This window comes from Fusarium phalaenopsidis (genome assembly GCF_050370095.1).
Source record: "Fusarium phalaenopsidis strain FUZ10S chromosome Unknown contig_32296, whole genome shotgun sequence".
In the NCBI taxonomy this organism is placed as follows: domain Eukaryota; kingdom Fungi; phylum Ascomycota; class Sordariomycetes; order Hypocreales; family Nectriaceae; genus Fusarium; species Fusarium phalaenopsidis.
The window spans coordinates 2789899-2805329 of record NW_028145408.1 but is presented as its reverse complement, the minus strand read 5'-3'; the positions used below and the strand labels follow the sequence as shown (position 1 = coordinate 2805329).

Here is a 15431-nt window from a genome sequence, read left to right as displayed (position 1 = left end):
CGCCCTAACCGGGATAGTTCGACGGGCGGATGCGGCAGGTCCGCATTAGATTGCTGCGGCCCATTTGCCAACTGCAGGATAGAGATTCATCACGGCACAGGGACCGAGTCCAAGCTCCTGGGTTGTTATCAAATGTTTCATGTCGAGGTGACAGGGGACGTTATCATCAGCTTTTCTTTATCAAGACAGCCCGTATTGTCAAGGGAACTTGGTGGCAAAGCCTGGACCTTGTAGTGGAATGAAGGCTTAGACAACATCTAGACTGAGTCTCCCCTACTCAAGAGGGCATGCAGGACAGTAAACACACCCAGTAAGGGCCAAACACTTCGTCCGAGAAGACCCCACCATCAATCGTTCATCCTTGCCAACAATCATCCTGTTGCAATCTAGTTACCCCATGGGGAAGAGGATTGCCAGAGGCTCAACGTTGAACCCGGCGCAGATCCGGTCGCGCTTCAAAGTCGCATGAACTTTCCAAATTGGGATACCCGTTATCTTGTGACTCGACATGCGTCTCGAGGTCGGCATCAGATCGAATACCCGCAATGTGACATGTCACAGCACCGTCATCATATCGATATTCGGAAGTTGAGAAGAAGAATTAAAATAGCTTTTGAGACATTTTTATCATGTAGTTTTGAGGCTCATTATACCCTGTCAAGGCGTACACGTAATGAGATCCGACTCGACCAGTAGTCCAGTAATATCCCCATTACACAGTTGTTCTGACAATCTACGTTTAAATCTACATCACTGTCAATATCGATCCGTCAAGAGGGAGTAATGTCACTTACTCGGTACGGTACCGGGCCCCCTTCCTCCACGTTTACTTCTTAGCCTGTCACGGCTCGGCTTCATTTCTGTTCCAAAAGAATCCCATCTACCGCTTATGAGATGAGATCCGCAACGTTCATGGGCATCTCGTCAATCTGGGTCGAGTAGTACACTACCAAAGTCAGCTTCACCCATCAAAAACAACGGAATACTCACACTCAATGTCTCGGAGAATGCGCACATCCTCAGTAGTCACAAAGTTGATCGCAACACCCTTGCGACCGAATCGACCGCTACGACCAATACGGTGGATGTAGTTCTCACGGTTGCTAGGCAGATCGTAGTTGATAACCAAGCTGACCTGCTGCACGTCGATACCACGAGCCCACACATCGGTCGAGATGAGCACTCGGCTGTTGCCCTGACGGAAGTCCTGCATAATGCTGTCTCGTTCCTTCTGAGGCATGTCACCATGCATGCTGCTGACGGTAAAGTTGGCCTCTCGCATCTTGTCGGTCAGCCAGTCGACCTTGCGACGTGTGTTGCAAAAGATGACGGCTTGCGTGATAGTCAGGGTGTCGTAGAGATCGCACAGAGTGTCAAACTTCCAGTCCTCCTTCTCGACGGCGATAAAGTATTGCTTGAGACCTTCGAGGGTCAGTTCGTCACGCTTGACGAGGATGCGAACAGGGTCCGTCATGAACTTGGTCGTCATGTCGAGGACATCGTAGGGGAGAGTAGCGCTGACGACCACAACCTGGGTCGCAGGAGGGAGGTATCGGTAAACATCGTAGATCTGCTCTCGGAAACCCTTGTTGAGGAGTTCGTCTGCTTCGTCGAGAACAAGCATCTTGATGTGTCTGGTGCGCAGATGCCGTCGTCTAATCATGTCGGCCACACGGCCAGGGGTACCAGAGACAATGTGCTGTCCGTGGTCGAGCTTGCGGATATCCTCGCCAACGTTGGTTCCACCGATACAAGCGTGACATTGCACGTTCATGTAGTCACCCAGGGCCATGACAACAGACTGAATCTGAGTCGCCAACTCTCGCGTGGGAGAAAGAACAAGCGCCTGAGTCTCTCGCACTGCGATGTTAATAACTTGCAGCATGCTGATGGAAAAGGTCGCCGTCTTTCCGGTACCAGACTGAGCCTGGGCGATGGTGTCGCGACCCTTGCAGACCTGGACGATGGCTCGAGACTGAACGGCCGAGGGAGATTCGTATCCGTAAGCGTAAATACCGCGAAGAAGGTTCTCTGCCCCATGTTAGCTACATTGTTTGCCTGTTTGTCCTCACATACCCTTCAGCGACATGGACTCGAAAGTCGGATGAACAGTAACCTCCTTGGAGGTGGAAAACTCCATCCTCTCATCGGCCTTGCGGTCAATTCCGCCTCCACCTGAGCCTGAGCCTTCAGCCATGATAGCGACGGTTTCCGTTTCGTTTCAAAAGGATACGATGGGGTCGGAAGATGATGATTGCGACGAGATTTGTTGTTGGTGTCGGTGGTCAAAGTTTTGGAACTTTAGAGGTAGCACGCGCCGGGAATACTTCGGAATGACAATGCGCGCCTGGAACGCCACTGTAATCGCGACTGGTGAAGCTCTGCAATTTTTTGAGCAACTCGAGCTCAACTTCATTCACATATTGCATCGCGTCGAGATAGAGAATCAGGCGCATACTACAACGATCCTTCAGAAGCTTTGTTCTTTGTTGCAGACGACATGTTGGTCCTTGAAGAGCAGCGCTACATCCATGAGGATCTAGAGCGCCTCGAGCAAGGCGTCGCCGATCGCATTCGCGACGAGCCCAAACATGTGAGCAAATCAAACCTGTAATATGTTGACTCTAGGATGCTGACTGTATAGATTCGCGATCGCCTCAACAGAGATCACGAGATCTCTCAATTACTAGACCAGATCCAGGTCCAATCAAAGAACCTCCTCGACATCTACAAGGACGAGAACGGAGTACGATCGCAAGAGATTCAGCAGATTGGCACCGGCGATCCATTCGAGGAGTTTTACAAGCAGCTCAAAGATGTCCGCGATCACCACGCACGATACCCCAACGAGCAGGCCGAAAACTCGGAGCAGAGGTACAAGGTCAAGAGACCAACCGAGGGAGAGCCCATGCCATCCATCGTCGACTCTCTCTTCTCTGGAGAAGAAGCCTACGGACGATTCTTTGATCTGAATACCTGCCACGAAGCCTATCTCAACCTTCCCAACGTCAGACGATTGACATATCTCCAATACCTCGAGACATTTGACAACTTTGCCCCTGGCCACGGCGGCGTCAGTCGATCAAACAAGTTGACCGATCAGTACTTCAAGTACGTCGGCCAACTAGCAGAATACCTCGAGAGCTTCATGCGACGGACGAGACCTCTGGAGAACGTGGACAAGGTCCTTGCATCATTCGATCAGGAATTCGAGACGGCGTGGGACAAGGACGAGGTTCAGGGTTGGGAGAAGGAGACGCCTTCAGATGCTGGCAAGCAGGCTTCTGCAGCAGATGCGATCTGGTGCGATGACTGTCAAAAGGAGTTCAAGAACGAAAACGTCTACAAGAACCATCTAACAGGAAGAAAACATATCAAGGCGGCCGAGCAGAGGAAACAACGCCAGGAAGAGTCTACCCCTAGCGGCGCAACCAACGGAACAGTCTCAGCAACACGATTAAAGGAGCGTGCCGTGGCAGAACGAGAGTACAGAGTCAAGCGACTAGCCAGCGCCATGAGCACTGAGCGCAGCGATACACGCGTCAACGTCGAGCGCAAGCAGGGCATGACGGAGCGCGAGCGTCAGCAAGAGCTCGAGAACCTCCTCAACGTCCCCGAAGGTCCCCAGGAGGCTGTTGACGAGGGCGATGGTGAGGACGAGGACGGCGAGGAGAGGATCTACAACCCCCTCAAGCTCCCCCTCGCATGGGACGGAAAGCCCATTCCCTTCTGGCTGTACCGCCTTCACGGTCTAGGCGTTGAGTTCCCCTGCGAGATCTGCGGAAACTTTGTCTACATGGGCAGAAGGGCTTTTGACAAGCATTTCAACGAGGCGCGACATATCTACGGTCTCAAGTGTCTTGGTGTCACCAACACGGCGTTGTTCAGAGATATTACGCGTATCGATGAGGCGCTCAAGCTGTGGGAGAAGATCCAGAGGGAGAAGAAGCGCAACAAGGTCGATGAGGGCAGTGTGGTGCAAATGGAGGATGGAGAGGGCAACGTTATGCCCGAGAAGGTGTACTACGATTTGCAGAAGCAGGGTCTCTTGTAGGCTGGGTTGTAATTGGCGTTCGGGTCATGTAACATAGGTACCATAAAACAATTTCATATAAAGGATGGTATTGGATTTAAACCATAGCTTCAATTTCCTTGCTCAGACCCCTCAAAGCTTCCACTTGATACTTGTACGGAGTGGTGATGCTCATAAGATTAGTCATCCGACTCCATCACCCCTCCAACTCGCTCACGCCAAGTAAACATCCTCACATCGAGAAACCCTTTTCTGACGCCCGCAGCCAGGCATGTCGCAGCTTTCAAGACCCCATCCAGCCCTCTACGGTGTCTACGTTCTCCGCTCTACCGTGCGCCATGCATCCATCTACATAGGTTCCACGCCGAACCCTCCACGACGGCTGAAGCAGCACAATGGTGAAGCCCGAGGAGGCGCTGTGCGTACGTCGCGGGAGAAGTTTCGGCCATGGGAGGTTATGATCTTGGTTACTGGATTTCCTAGCTCGATTGCTGCCCTCAAGTTTGAGTAAGTTTTGTTGTGTTGTATGGCATCATGGTGTACTAACGTTCTAGGTGGGCAATGACAAACCCACATTTGACGACACACATTTCGGCAGAAGAGCGATTGACAAAGGCCGCCGAGAAACGAAAGGGAATGAAAAAGCCGCGAAAACCTATTCATACTCTTTCTTCGGTCGTCTCTAACCTTCATCTGCTCACCAGTGTACCGAGCTTTGCCCGTTGGCCATTGACTGTGCACTTCTTTGCCAGCGAGCCCAAGAAGGCTTGGGACAAGTGGCTTCAGTCGATTGACGCAGCGCCAAGACAAGGCATGAATATCCTCACAGATTTCGGGCCATCCAAGGGGACTCAGAGGGAATCGTCGCCTGCGCCGTGGGGCATTCACGCCTTACCCCTGGATTATGCCCCCATGAAGGAGTACGTTGAAAAGGCACACAACGTCGTCTCCTTCGAGCGAGAAGGAAAATGCGTGCACTGTCATGAAGAGCTGGAATCAGGAAAAGGACTACATCCAATGTGTCCAAGCGGTGGATGCGAAGCAATGGGTCACCTCGACTGCTGGAGTAAACACGCCCTCAAGAGTGAAGACGAGGGTGCCATGATACCGCGGTCATGCACGTGTCCGAGTTGCTACAGCGAGATTCAATGGGGTGACATGATGAAGGAATTGACACTTCGGGTACGGGGACCAAAGGAGGTGGAAAAATTGCTGAAAAAGCCACGGCGGACAAAGAAGGCGGCTGCTGTATCTTGATCATGGTTCTGGCGTTGCATTATCGGCGTTTGGAAAGATACCCTTTGAGGATTACTCTTTTGTTTGTACCGTACTTTGCTCAAGTCTCATGTCAATCTCTGTGGTTTCGGATGCGGTGTCCCCTGTAACTGTGAGACGGGGCGTGCTGGTCAGCTTCACACAGGTTGTTTCTGACACCCATGTCGCGCATATTCAGGCTGAGAATAACTCTTCAGACCTGAGGATTCATGAAGCATCAATGCCCGTGTTCAGACTCTCCAACGATCTCCAGCAGAGATCTCGTCATGTCAACCCACAAAGCACCTCAAATCTCGTCACGTCGTGTTTGCTTTGCCCCGGGGTTCCCCGCGAGCCCTGAGTCGCTGACCAGGCCCCCGGGCGGAGCGGCGTCCTTGTGCTGAACGTCATCTCGCCGTGATTGGCTCGGTAGCGGCCAATTATTAACCAACCCCTGCTCACTCAGAGTTCGATATCAGATTGGTTTTTTTCTGGGGCCGGGCTTTTTTCAGCGGGTGCCCTTTCAAGATTTTTAGGGGCCGACCTGAGTTCTGTTCTGGGAGAAGCGGGACATGCCAGCCACACAAACCGCCGACAAGGGAATATGATGATGCCTGCCAGCGCGTGACTCGACTGAACGTCCATGTCACCATCGTGCCGCATTCGGATGCCTTACTCAATGACGACGTGGCCGTGGAATTAATCTCGGCTTGATCGCTGGTGAGATGCACAGAGCCGTGCTAGCACATCAATCAACGTTGACGCACAGCTGTCGAGCTCTGATATCTGTGTTGACCCATGTCAAAGTCCCTCACGAGGCTCGGAAATAGAAGCTGGGAGAAGCATCGTGGGGGCGGCATCCCTGAACCTCTCCCTTCGGACAATCGTCGCAAGGCTCGGCGTGTGCATCAGCCGGGAGATCGGAAGTGTTGGCGATGTGGTCGCTCCCAAATTTGAGATAATTGCTTGCATGAATCCCCAAGCTGACCCCGTACCCCTTTGTGACCATCTTGAGCACCGCAGAGCCCGTCGATGGGTACTCTGTCTCGGTAATGTGGTTTTGCGCCCGGTCGGATGTCGTCGCCAGTGGGTCCGCACCTGAGCCTTCGGGTCCTTGTATCAGGACGGCGCTTTCCAGCGCTACGCCGACCAACGCGAGGAGAATTGGCGACGCAAAAGACTGGCAGAATGGGAGATGCTTAAGGACACATATTTCATCCTTTTAGACGCGTTCAAATCCCGTTATCGCTTCCAAGAGCTCCTGCCATATTCTCGCTGCGGGTCCGAGATCCCACCGGACCTTCCGCCGTGACAACGACGACGGGGCCTGTGGAAGCCACCCACGGCGGCGGCAGGTACCTTTGTACCTGGCGCCAGTCAGTGCTAACGGAGGTACCTCTTACCCAGGCGCAGCGCCTTACCAGGAACCTCCCTCACACCCTCGTCCCTTCCCTTTCCTTTGTGTGCGTGTGCGTGCCATGGCCCAAGGTCGCCGGTAGGTAGGCTCGACGCTCGCGCCTCCAGATCTAGGATTCCCTCGACCCATTCCCGCCTTCCCAAGTTCCCACTCACACCCTTCACCCTCCACTCCTTCCTCACTCTTCCTCTTTCACTCCTCCATCAACCTTCCACTCTGATGGGTTTGCATGACTCGTTCCTCGCCCATCGCCTCGATCATCACCACGAGGCCCATTGAACTCGAATATCTCTATTCTCAAGACTTGTACTCTGCAGGTCCTCAGCCTGGTCTCCTTCATCGTCTTACAACGTGAGTATCATATTCCTCGTGTTAGTTGGGTCATACCCGGATCCTCGTGCTCTCCCTTCCACAATAACCTTTCCACCACAGTCCACCTTGACGTTAACATTTGCAGCGCAGACATAAATCTCGGCTCGTCTTTTCTTCCCCTGCCACCACCTTCTACGAGTCTGGTTTCTCGCCGCGATTGGGACGCCGATAGCCTGCGATGCCGCTGGTAAACTAACGACAACGGCCCCTTCTCGAGTATGAAGTCGTCATCTGCCGCGCATCCGTAAAGTCGACCGATACTTCGATACGCCCCCTCCTCAATATCGCCCCCGTTCATCCTCGACCTCCGCTTCCACCATGGTATCAGTGCCAACTGTCGGCGCCGTCGCCGCGTCAAGTTCCCACGGCGCCAGTGCGAGCTCGCGAAGTTCGCCTGCCGTCGGCGCTGGCTCCTCGTCGAAACCGAAGCCCAAGGTCAACTCAAATGGTTACCACCCTATTAATCCGCAGACGCCTCTTAGCTCTCTGTCGAGCGCTCCCCTGGATCTAACCTCGGTCGAACGCCGAGGACAACCTACCGCAATCCGAGAGCCCGTGACAAAGACGAGCCGCCCGCATGGCCTCCAAGAAGCCCCCACCTACTGCCCAACCGAGGAGGAATGGCGAGATCCATTCGAGTACATGCGCAAGATCACACCAGAGGCGAAGAAGTTTGGCATCTGCAAGATCATTCCTCCAGATTCCTGGAATCCCGATTTTGTCATCGACACCGAGGTATGCCGACCTTGCACAACGCGTGCATCCCATTCGGCATTGTGAAATGTGTCGCTCAAGAGCTCATACTAATTTGTTTAGAAATTTCATTTCAGGACCCGAAAACAAGAGTTGAACTCGGTGGAAGGGAGTACGTGTTTCACCTTGTTTTCGCACCAGGAAGAAACTGACCAGCTAGGTACCCGCGCCAATCTGACCTATCTTGATGGCCTCTCAAAATTCCACAAACAGCACGGCAATAACCTCCATCGCCTTCCCTACGTGGATAAGAAGCCGCTTGATCTGTACAGACTGAAAAAAGCTGTCGAGTCGCGAGGCGGTTTTGAGAAGGTGTGCAAGCACAAGAAATGGGCGGAGATTGGTCGTGATCTGGGCTACAGTGGCAAGATCATGTCATCACTCTCGACGTCCCTGAAAAACTCGTACCAGCGATGGCTTTGCCCGTACGAGGAGTACTTGCGCCTGGCGAAACCTGGAGTCCACCAGCAATTAGAACAAGAATACGGCGGCCCATTGACTCCCAGTCCAGCGCATACGCCAATTAAGCGATCAAATGTCAATACGCCGGCGAGCGGTAGAGGCGACTCGCCAGCGCGAAACGCATCCGATGCTCTACAGGCTAGCATCAACGGGGTGAAGAAGGAGGCGGATCGCGATACTCCAATGACCGATGCGCCAACCACCACTCCAGCACCTACTTCTGGCGGTTTTACCGCAATCAACTCTGGAGGTTTTACCGCGGTTAATTCGGGATTCACCAGTGTCAACCGCAGTGCCAATGGTGACTCGAAGAGCTTTACTCCTGAATCTAAGCGATTCGATAGCCCCAGCTCCTCGGCAAAGAACACCCCAGACAACCGTGCGTCGAGCCTCATGGCTACAGCCCTGAAGCGTCAGCTCAGCTGCGACAGCTCATCAGACTCGACGAGAAAAGACGCCGACGCTGGTAAAGACGATGGCGACGCGGGTAGTCGTCGTTCTAAGCGTCTCAAGAAAGGTATGTGCACGCGATTCCAGATCCCAGCTCCATGCAAGGTATACGCAGAGCATTTTCCGTCTTTGTCGTTGGTGGTACCATGCACAGGGATTTCAGCTTGATGATCCATGCCGCTTCTCATTGGCCCCTTAGCAGTTTAACTAACATTTTGTGCTCGCAGATGCCGTCCCCACTGTGGCTGGATCACACATGACGCCATTCCGTCCATCAGTGCCGAGGATTCCTAGAGATGAAGCTACACCAGGAGGCGAGGTGAGTGTTGTTCCAATTGACAAGGAGTTCACTGACATGGTTAGAAATGCGAAACATGTGCAAGAGGAGAGGATGCTGGCTCTCTTCTCGTCTGCGAATCTTGCGATCACTCCTATCATCCCGGTTGTCTGGACCCACCCTTGAAGCGAAAACCAGATGCTGAGTGGAATTGCCCCCGATGCCTTGTTGGAGATGGCCAGTTCGGCTTCGAAGAGGGAGGCTTGTACTCTCTGAAACAATTCCAGCAAAAGGCAAACGACTTCAAGCAAGGGTACTTTGAAAAGAAGATGCCCTTCGACCACGAACTCAACTGCCATCGACCTGTCACTGAGGAAGATGTGGAGACGGAGTTTTGGCGATTGGTTGCTGATCTTGAAGAGACGGTTGAAGTCGAATACGGAGCCGATATTCACTGTACCACCCATGGCTCTGGGTTCCCTACCGCCGAACGACACCCCAACAACCCGTATGCGACCGATCCTTGGAATCTGAATGTCCTTCCTTTCCATCCTGAGAGTCTGTTCAGACACATCAAGTCGGATATTTCTGGTATGACCGTTCCCTGGGTCTATGTTGGGATGATCTTTTCGACATTCTGTTGGCACAACGAGGATCACTACGCCTATTCAGCCAACTACCAGCATCTCGGCGCGACCAAGACCTGGTACGGAATTCCAGGAGAAGATGCCGAAAAGTTCGAGACTGCCATGAGAGAAGCTGTGCCTGAGCTTTTCGAGACACAACCAGATCTCCTCTTCCAGCTGGTGACGCTCTTGACTCCTGAACAGTTGAAGAAGGCGGGCGTTCGCGTGTATGCCCTCGATCAGCGAGCTGGACAGTTTGTCATTACGTTCCCTCAGGCCTACCATGCTGGTTTCAATCACGGATTCAACTTCAACGAGGCCGTCAACTTTGCACCTAGTGATTGGGAACCCTTCGGCCTTGCGGGTGTGGAGCGATTGCAGCTGTTCCGAAGGCAGCCATGCTTTTCCCACGATGAGCTGCTCTGGACAGCTGCTGAAGGAAGCACGGCAACTGGTCTCACGATCCAGACAGCGAAATGGCTAGCACCAGCCCTCGACCGCATTCACAAGCGAGAGATTTCCCAGCGGGAGGAATTCCTGACCAAGCATTGCGAGACATCGCCCCATCAATGTCATGCCGCAGGGGGCAGCGAAGACACATGTCCTTTGACCTTCAAGGTTGATGATGAGGACGTCCAGGATGAAGACGAGCAATGCTGCAGTTACTGCAAGGCGTTTTCCTATCTTTCACGCTTCAAGTGCCTCAACTCAGGCAAGGTTCTCTGTCTGCTACATGCCGGCTATCATGCCTGCTGTGACCAATCCGAGCAAGCGCGTTTCCGAGGCGATGGACATGTTCTCGTTTATCGCAAGACAGAAGAGGACATGGCTGAAACCTACCACAAGGTTATGGAGAAGGCCCAGACTCCCGAGGCTTGGGAAGAAAAGTATGAGAAGATCCTAGACGAGGAGTCTACGCCATCACTCAAGACACTCCGAGCCATTCTCCACGAGGGCGAGCGCATCCCCTATGAGCTGCCTTCACTACCGATCCTGCAGGAGTTCGTCAACCGATGCAACGACTGGGTGGAAGAAGCGACAAACTACACTGTCCGGAAGCAACAAAACCGACGGAAGAACGAAAAGGCCTGGCAGTCTGGAATGCGAAAATCGATCGGTAGCGCCGAGCATGATCAAAAGGAGAGAGAGTCCCGAAACGTCTCCAACATTTACAGGCTGCTCGACGAGGCAGAGCGTATTGGTTTCGACTGCCCTGAAATCGCCCAACTTCAAGAGCGCGCTGAAGCCATCAAGCGCTTCCAGACAAGTGCCATGCAAGCTCTGAAGAACACGGCAGCTGTGCCAACAGACACGATCGAAGAGCTTCTTGAAGAGGGTCGCAGCTTTAATGTGGACACACCCGAGGTCGAGCAGCTTTCTAGGGTGCTGGAGCAGATGCGCTGGAATCAAAAGGCCCGAGCCAACCGAAATGTCATCATGACACTGAAGGAGGTGCAGGATCTGATCGAAGAGGGAAATCGACTGGAGATTCAGCCGTACAACGACCACCTAACCCACTACCGCGAGCAGATGCATGCTGGCCAGGCTTGGGAGAAGAAGGCAAAGGAGCTCATTGGTGCTGAGTTTGTGCACTATCCCCAGCTTGAGGCCCTCTCGCATCAAGTGCAGGTCAACTACTTGCCTGTCTCGCAGGAGACTCTGAACGCTGTCGACAACATTCTCCACAAGCAACGCGAGGCACATCGTCAGATCATTGACATTACCGAACGATGCCGGAACCCCGACTTTCGCCAACGACCTAAGTACTCGGAGGTGGTCGAAATCCAGAAGAAGTTGGAGGATCTCAACTCGAAGCCCAATGGGACGATCGATCTCGAGAACGAACGAAAGCGCCACGAGGACTGGATGCGTAAGGGCAAGAAGCTGTTTGGCAAGTCGAATGCCCCACTGCACATCCTCAAGAGTCACCTCGAATACGTGCTGGAACGCAACATGGACTGCTTCGATACCGAAAACGACACGCCTCGTCTGCCTGGGGAGCCAGTCTCCAGAGAGGTTAGCCCTGAGCCAGGGGTGAGCAGATGGGAAGACCCGCGGTCTCGGCAAGTCTTTTGCATCTGCCGAAAGATTGAGGCAGGCATGATGATTGAGTGCGAATTGTGCCACGAATGGTGAGTCAAGTTTTGGAGAAGTGGAACAACGCTAACATGGCCAGGTATCACTACAAGTGCCTCAAGATTGCCCGTGGCAAGGTCAAGGAAGACGACAAGTACACTTGTCCTATCTGCGACTGGCGGATGAAGATTCCTCGAGATGCTTCACGACCAAAGCTGGAGGATCTAGTGGCTCTAGCGGACGAGATGCCCTCGTTGCCTTTCCAGCCCGAGGAGGAAGAGGTGCTGCGCAAGATCATTGACAATGCGCAAAACTTCCGCAACCACATTGCTAGGTACTGCAATCCACTTTTGTCGACGGAAGCCGAGGCCGAGACTCAACGGTTCTACCTCCGAAAGATCGAAGGAGCCGAAGTTTTACTGGCGTATGAAACGAACTTCTTCCGCCAAGAACTCCACAAATGGTGTCCCGTGGCTCCTGAGGCTCCACCAATACTGGAGGTGTCACTGAGCACTCGAAAGCCTCGGCCCACCAAGCTGCAGAAGATGCTTGTCGAGTATGGAGTCGATAACCCCGACGACCTCCCTGAGCACGCCAAAGGTAAGGCCAACAGCCTGCGACGAAAGGCGGCCAATGCAGAGGCGGCTGCTGCTGCTGCTGCGCAATCACAATCCGCCCCGATCTTGCCTCCAACTGCGGCCCCCGGAACGTATGGAGGCCCAGCATTCTTTCCCAGAACAGGGGCGACCCTGAGCGGTAGTCCTCCGACTCACGGGCACCCAGAGCGTCGACCATCGCAGTCTGGATCAAACCACTCGAGGGATAATTCAGTCAGCATGGGTAGTGGGCTACACCCCGGTCTGTTTGGAGCTGGCGGTCCACAGTTGGTTGTTGGCAACTCTTCCATGTCTCTGGAGGAAAAGCTTCTGCAAGGTCAAGACGACGGCATCAGCTTTCACACCGAGGCTGAAAAGAGTAAGGCTCTTGAAATCCTCTCGAGGACAGAAATGGGCAGGAAGCAAGCCGAGAAGATGTGGGGACCAGACGTTTGGGGACCTCGTCGCGGCTCTATGGGTGATGGAAGACGCATGACGCCGAATCCCATGGACGACGACATGATGAAGCAAGAGGACGGAAACGTGGACCAGATGTTCAAGGAGATGACGAACCAAGACGAGGAGGACGACAAGAAGAAGGATGCAAGCGGTGATGTTCACATGACGACGGCATCCCTAGAAAAGGAGAGAAATGGCATGGACGCGCTCCTAGACGGCGCGTAAGCGATGCAACGCATGCAAAGAGTACAAGATTCAGACTCGGAAGCGAGGTAGAAGGGCGTTTTAATCGGCTACCAAAACATGGGAAGGAATGGAGTTGGCTGGAGGAAATGAATGAATGTTCTACAGCGATGGAGGCATGCGAATGAGTGAGAAGGGCTCTAACTCGTTAGTTCTTTTTTCTTTTTGAAATGATATGAAATGCATCAATGGAGGCGTCTGGTTTCAAGGAGGGTCATCTCTGGCAATACGTTGGTATTGTCTTGGTTCATAAAATATGGATGCTCTCGTTGAAAGGAGCAATCTACCTAGCAAATTTCTTTTTCCAGGGCGTTGAGCCCGGACGTCTAAGTTAAGGGAACAAACAATAAATGCTGTTAAACGCCTCCCCTCCTCCATATTTAGCCAAGATAGCCTCAACTGAGGAGGCGCTTTTCGTCATGTCCAATTGTTGAAGACAAGGGCTCTTTTTTCTTCTCTTTCTTTGTTGTCCCTGGACGTCCCTGAAATGAAGTAAATTATCCAACCCCCAAACGCCAATAAATGCAAAAAATTATTGTTTTCAGTCTCTTTATCGGTTGATGCCGATGAGGTTGAGAAACTCGTTGCGCGTCTTGGACTTGCGCTCGAAGCATCCGAGGACGCAGCTGGTGATGGTGGAAGTAGTCGTCTTTTCGACGCCGCGCATCACCATGCACAGGTGGCTCGACTCCATGACGACGGCGACGCCCTGGGGTTTCAGGATCTCCATGATGGCGTTGGCGACTTCCTTTGTGAGGCGCTCTTGGATCTGGAGGCGGCGGGCAAACATTTCGGCTATGCGGGGGAGCTTGGAGAGGCCGATGACAGTTTCGTTGGGGATGTAGCCGATGTGCATCTGGGGGCGTTAGATGAGGATTATTGGGGGGTGGATGGTGTGCTTACCTTGCCTGTAAAGGGGACGAGGTGATGCTCGCAGAGAGACTGAAGAGTAAGTATACATCTTGACAAGAAGAGTTCGTCAACTTACAAAGACCTCGATATCCTTGACAACAACCATCTCACTATGCCCCTCCCTAAACAAAGCATTGTTGACTATCACAAGCCAGTCAGCAAATCTTACACTTTAGCCCCCAAGGCGTAATCAACGTACCGATATCCTCAGCATTGACCTGGTATCCCTGAGTCAAGAAGAGAAGAGCCTTGGCGTAGCGCGAGGGAGTGTCGAGGAGGCCCTCACGGTCGGGATCTTCGCCGACGCACTCGAGGAGCGTGCGCACGGCTCCGCGCATGCGATCGAGGCGCTGCTCGGCTTGTTCCTTTGTCTCTTCTCGTCGCTCTCGGGTGCCGCGGCCTGGATGACTGTTAGCTAGACATAAAAGACAAGAGAAGGAGAACGTACTTGGCCTACTAAGACCATCAAAGTCAATCACGGGACTAGGCGACCTCGTCTTGACGACAGCGCCCTCTGCAACAGCGCGCTTCTTCTTGGGGAGGGGTTCATCGCGAGGATCCCGTGAGGCCTTGGCAAGACTATTGCGGCGCTGCGCGAAAGCACCAGGAACGGAAAAGTCACCGTTGCTTCGCTTCTTGCTGCTTCCATTCTTGCGATCGCGACGCTTCTTGCGACGGCTCGAATCATCGCTGCTACCGGTCGAAGACCCTGAGACGCTGGCGGGGCGCTTCTTGTCCACTGCCGCGACAAGAACGCCGTCTTCTGAAGGAGCCATTGCAGTAGTTGAGTCTGAGTTGTCGCGCAAGGTTCGGTACGATGAAAAGATAAAGAGTGAAAAGAGCAAGAGGAAGAGCAGGCGATTAAAAGAAGAGAAGTGATGTATCGCTCGAGTCAGGGTCCATTCGAGTTTGGAGGAGAGGTCCCGGCCATCGGCGGCCGGGGCGGAGCAAAATTCAAGGATCATGGGGGGGTAGACGCTTGATGTGTTTGGTCTAGCGGGACTTTTTTTTCTTCATAACTGCTCTGCGGTTCTTTATCTTATCGAAACCGTTTGACGTCACGGGCTTGTAGAAAACTTTGTTGTTTACAATTAGCAAAGTATCTTAAAAGACTTGGTATATAAAACAAATACAGAAGCAGCTTCTATAATCGCCAACAATTTATTTCATTCAGTAAAACAAACAACATCCCCTCGTTTTCCAATGCTAGAAAACACTACAATTCACGTCAACTACAATCCCCATTGTTAGCCCGCTTTGTCGTCAATTACAAGCAATCCAATTGCTCAATCAGAAAAGAGTGGGGTTCCGGCACAGTCAGCAAAACGGAAGATGGAGCCGCACTCCGGTCATGTGTGGCATCACGTGATCTCGTAGCAATCACGCTCCGAACATGGGAGAGGGCGCGCAACGGATCCTCGTCCGTGTGTAGCATCTTCTTCTCGGCCTTGTATCCCGAAGCCGATATCGAAACTAATCCTCGCTCATCACTGTACATTCG

At 53.0% G+C, this 15431-nt stretch overlaps 5 protein-coding genes across 5 annotated transcripts; 3 read left to right on the top strand and 2 right to left on the bottom strand.

Moving 5' to 3' along the window:
- Positions 1-961: 961 nt before the first annotated feature.
- Positions 962-2197, bottom strand: LRP88_06457 (ATP-dependent RNA helicase eIF4A; the record flags this gene model as incomplete). The annotated part of the gene is made up of 2 exons (XM_083242996.1): positions 962-2029; positions 2117-2197. 2 exons carry the CDS (start codon positions 2195-2197, stop codon positions 962-964), a joined length of 1149 nt encoding a protein of 382 aa, XP_083101932.1.
- A 303-nt stretch (positions 2198-2500) lies between these two features.
- LRP88_06456 (SF3a splicing factor complex subunit PRP9) lies at positions 2501-4054 on the top strand (the record flags this gene model as incomplete). The annotated part of the gene is made up of 2 exons (XM_083242995.1): positions 2501-2593; positions 2645-4054. The coding sequence occupies 2 exons, from the start codon at positions 2501-2503 to the stop codon at positions 4052-4054; spliced, it is 1503 nt and encodes a 500-aa protein (XP_083101931.1).
- A 250-nt stretch (positions 4055-4304) lies between these two features.
- Positions 4305-5290, top strand: LRP88_06455 (endonuclease; the record flags this gene model as incomplete). The annotated part of the gene is made up of 2 exons (XM_083242994.1): positions 4305-4534; positions 4588-5290. The coding sequence occupies 2 exons, from the start codon at positions 4305-4307 to the stop codon at positions 5288-5290; spliced, it is 933 nt and encodes a 310-aa protein (XP_083101930.1).
- A 2104-nt stretch (positions 5291-7394) lies between these two features.
- On the top strand, positions 7395-13000 carry LRP88_06454 (PLU-1-like protein-domain-containing protein; the record flags this gene model as incomplete). Its single annotated transcript, XM_083242993.1, has 6 exons — positions 7395-7811; positions 7893-7941; positions 7990-8808; positions 8969-9183; positions 9261-11764; positions 11821-13000. The coding sequence occupies 6 exons, from the start codon at positions 7395-7397 to the stop codon at positions 12998-13000; spliced, it is 5184 nt and encodes a 1727-aa protein (XP_083101929.1).
- A 568-nt stretch (positions 13001-13568) lies between these two features.
- On the bottom strand, positions 13569-14706 carry LRP88_06453 (GTP cyclohydrolase I; the record flags this gene model as incomplete). The annotated part of the gene is made up of 5 exons (XM_083242992.1): positions 13569-13874; positions 13922-13948; positions 14007-14071; positions 14130-14330; positions 14379-14706. The coding sequence occupies 5 exons, from the start codon at positions 14704-14706 to the stop codon at positions 13569-13571; spliced, it is 927 nt and encodes a 308-aa protein (XP_083101928.1).
- Between the last annotated feature and the right edge of the window lie 725 nt (positions 14707-15431).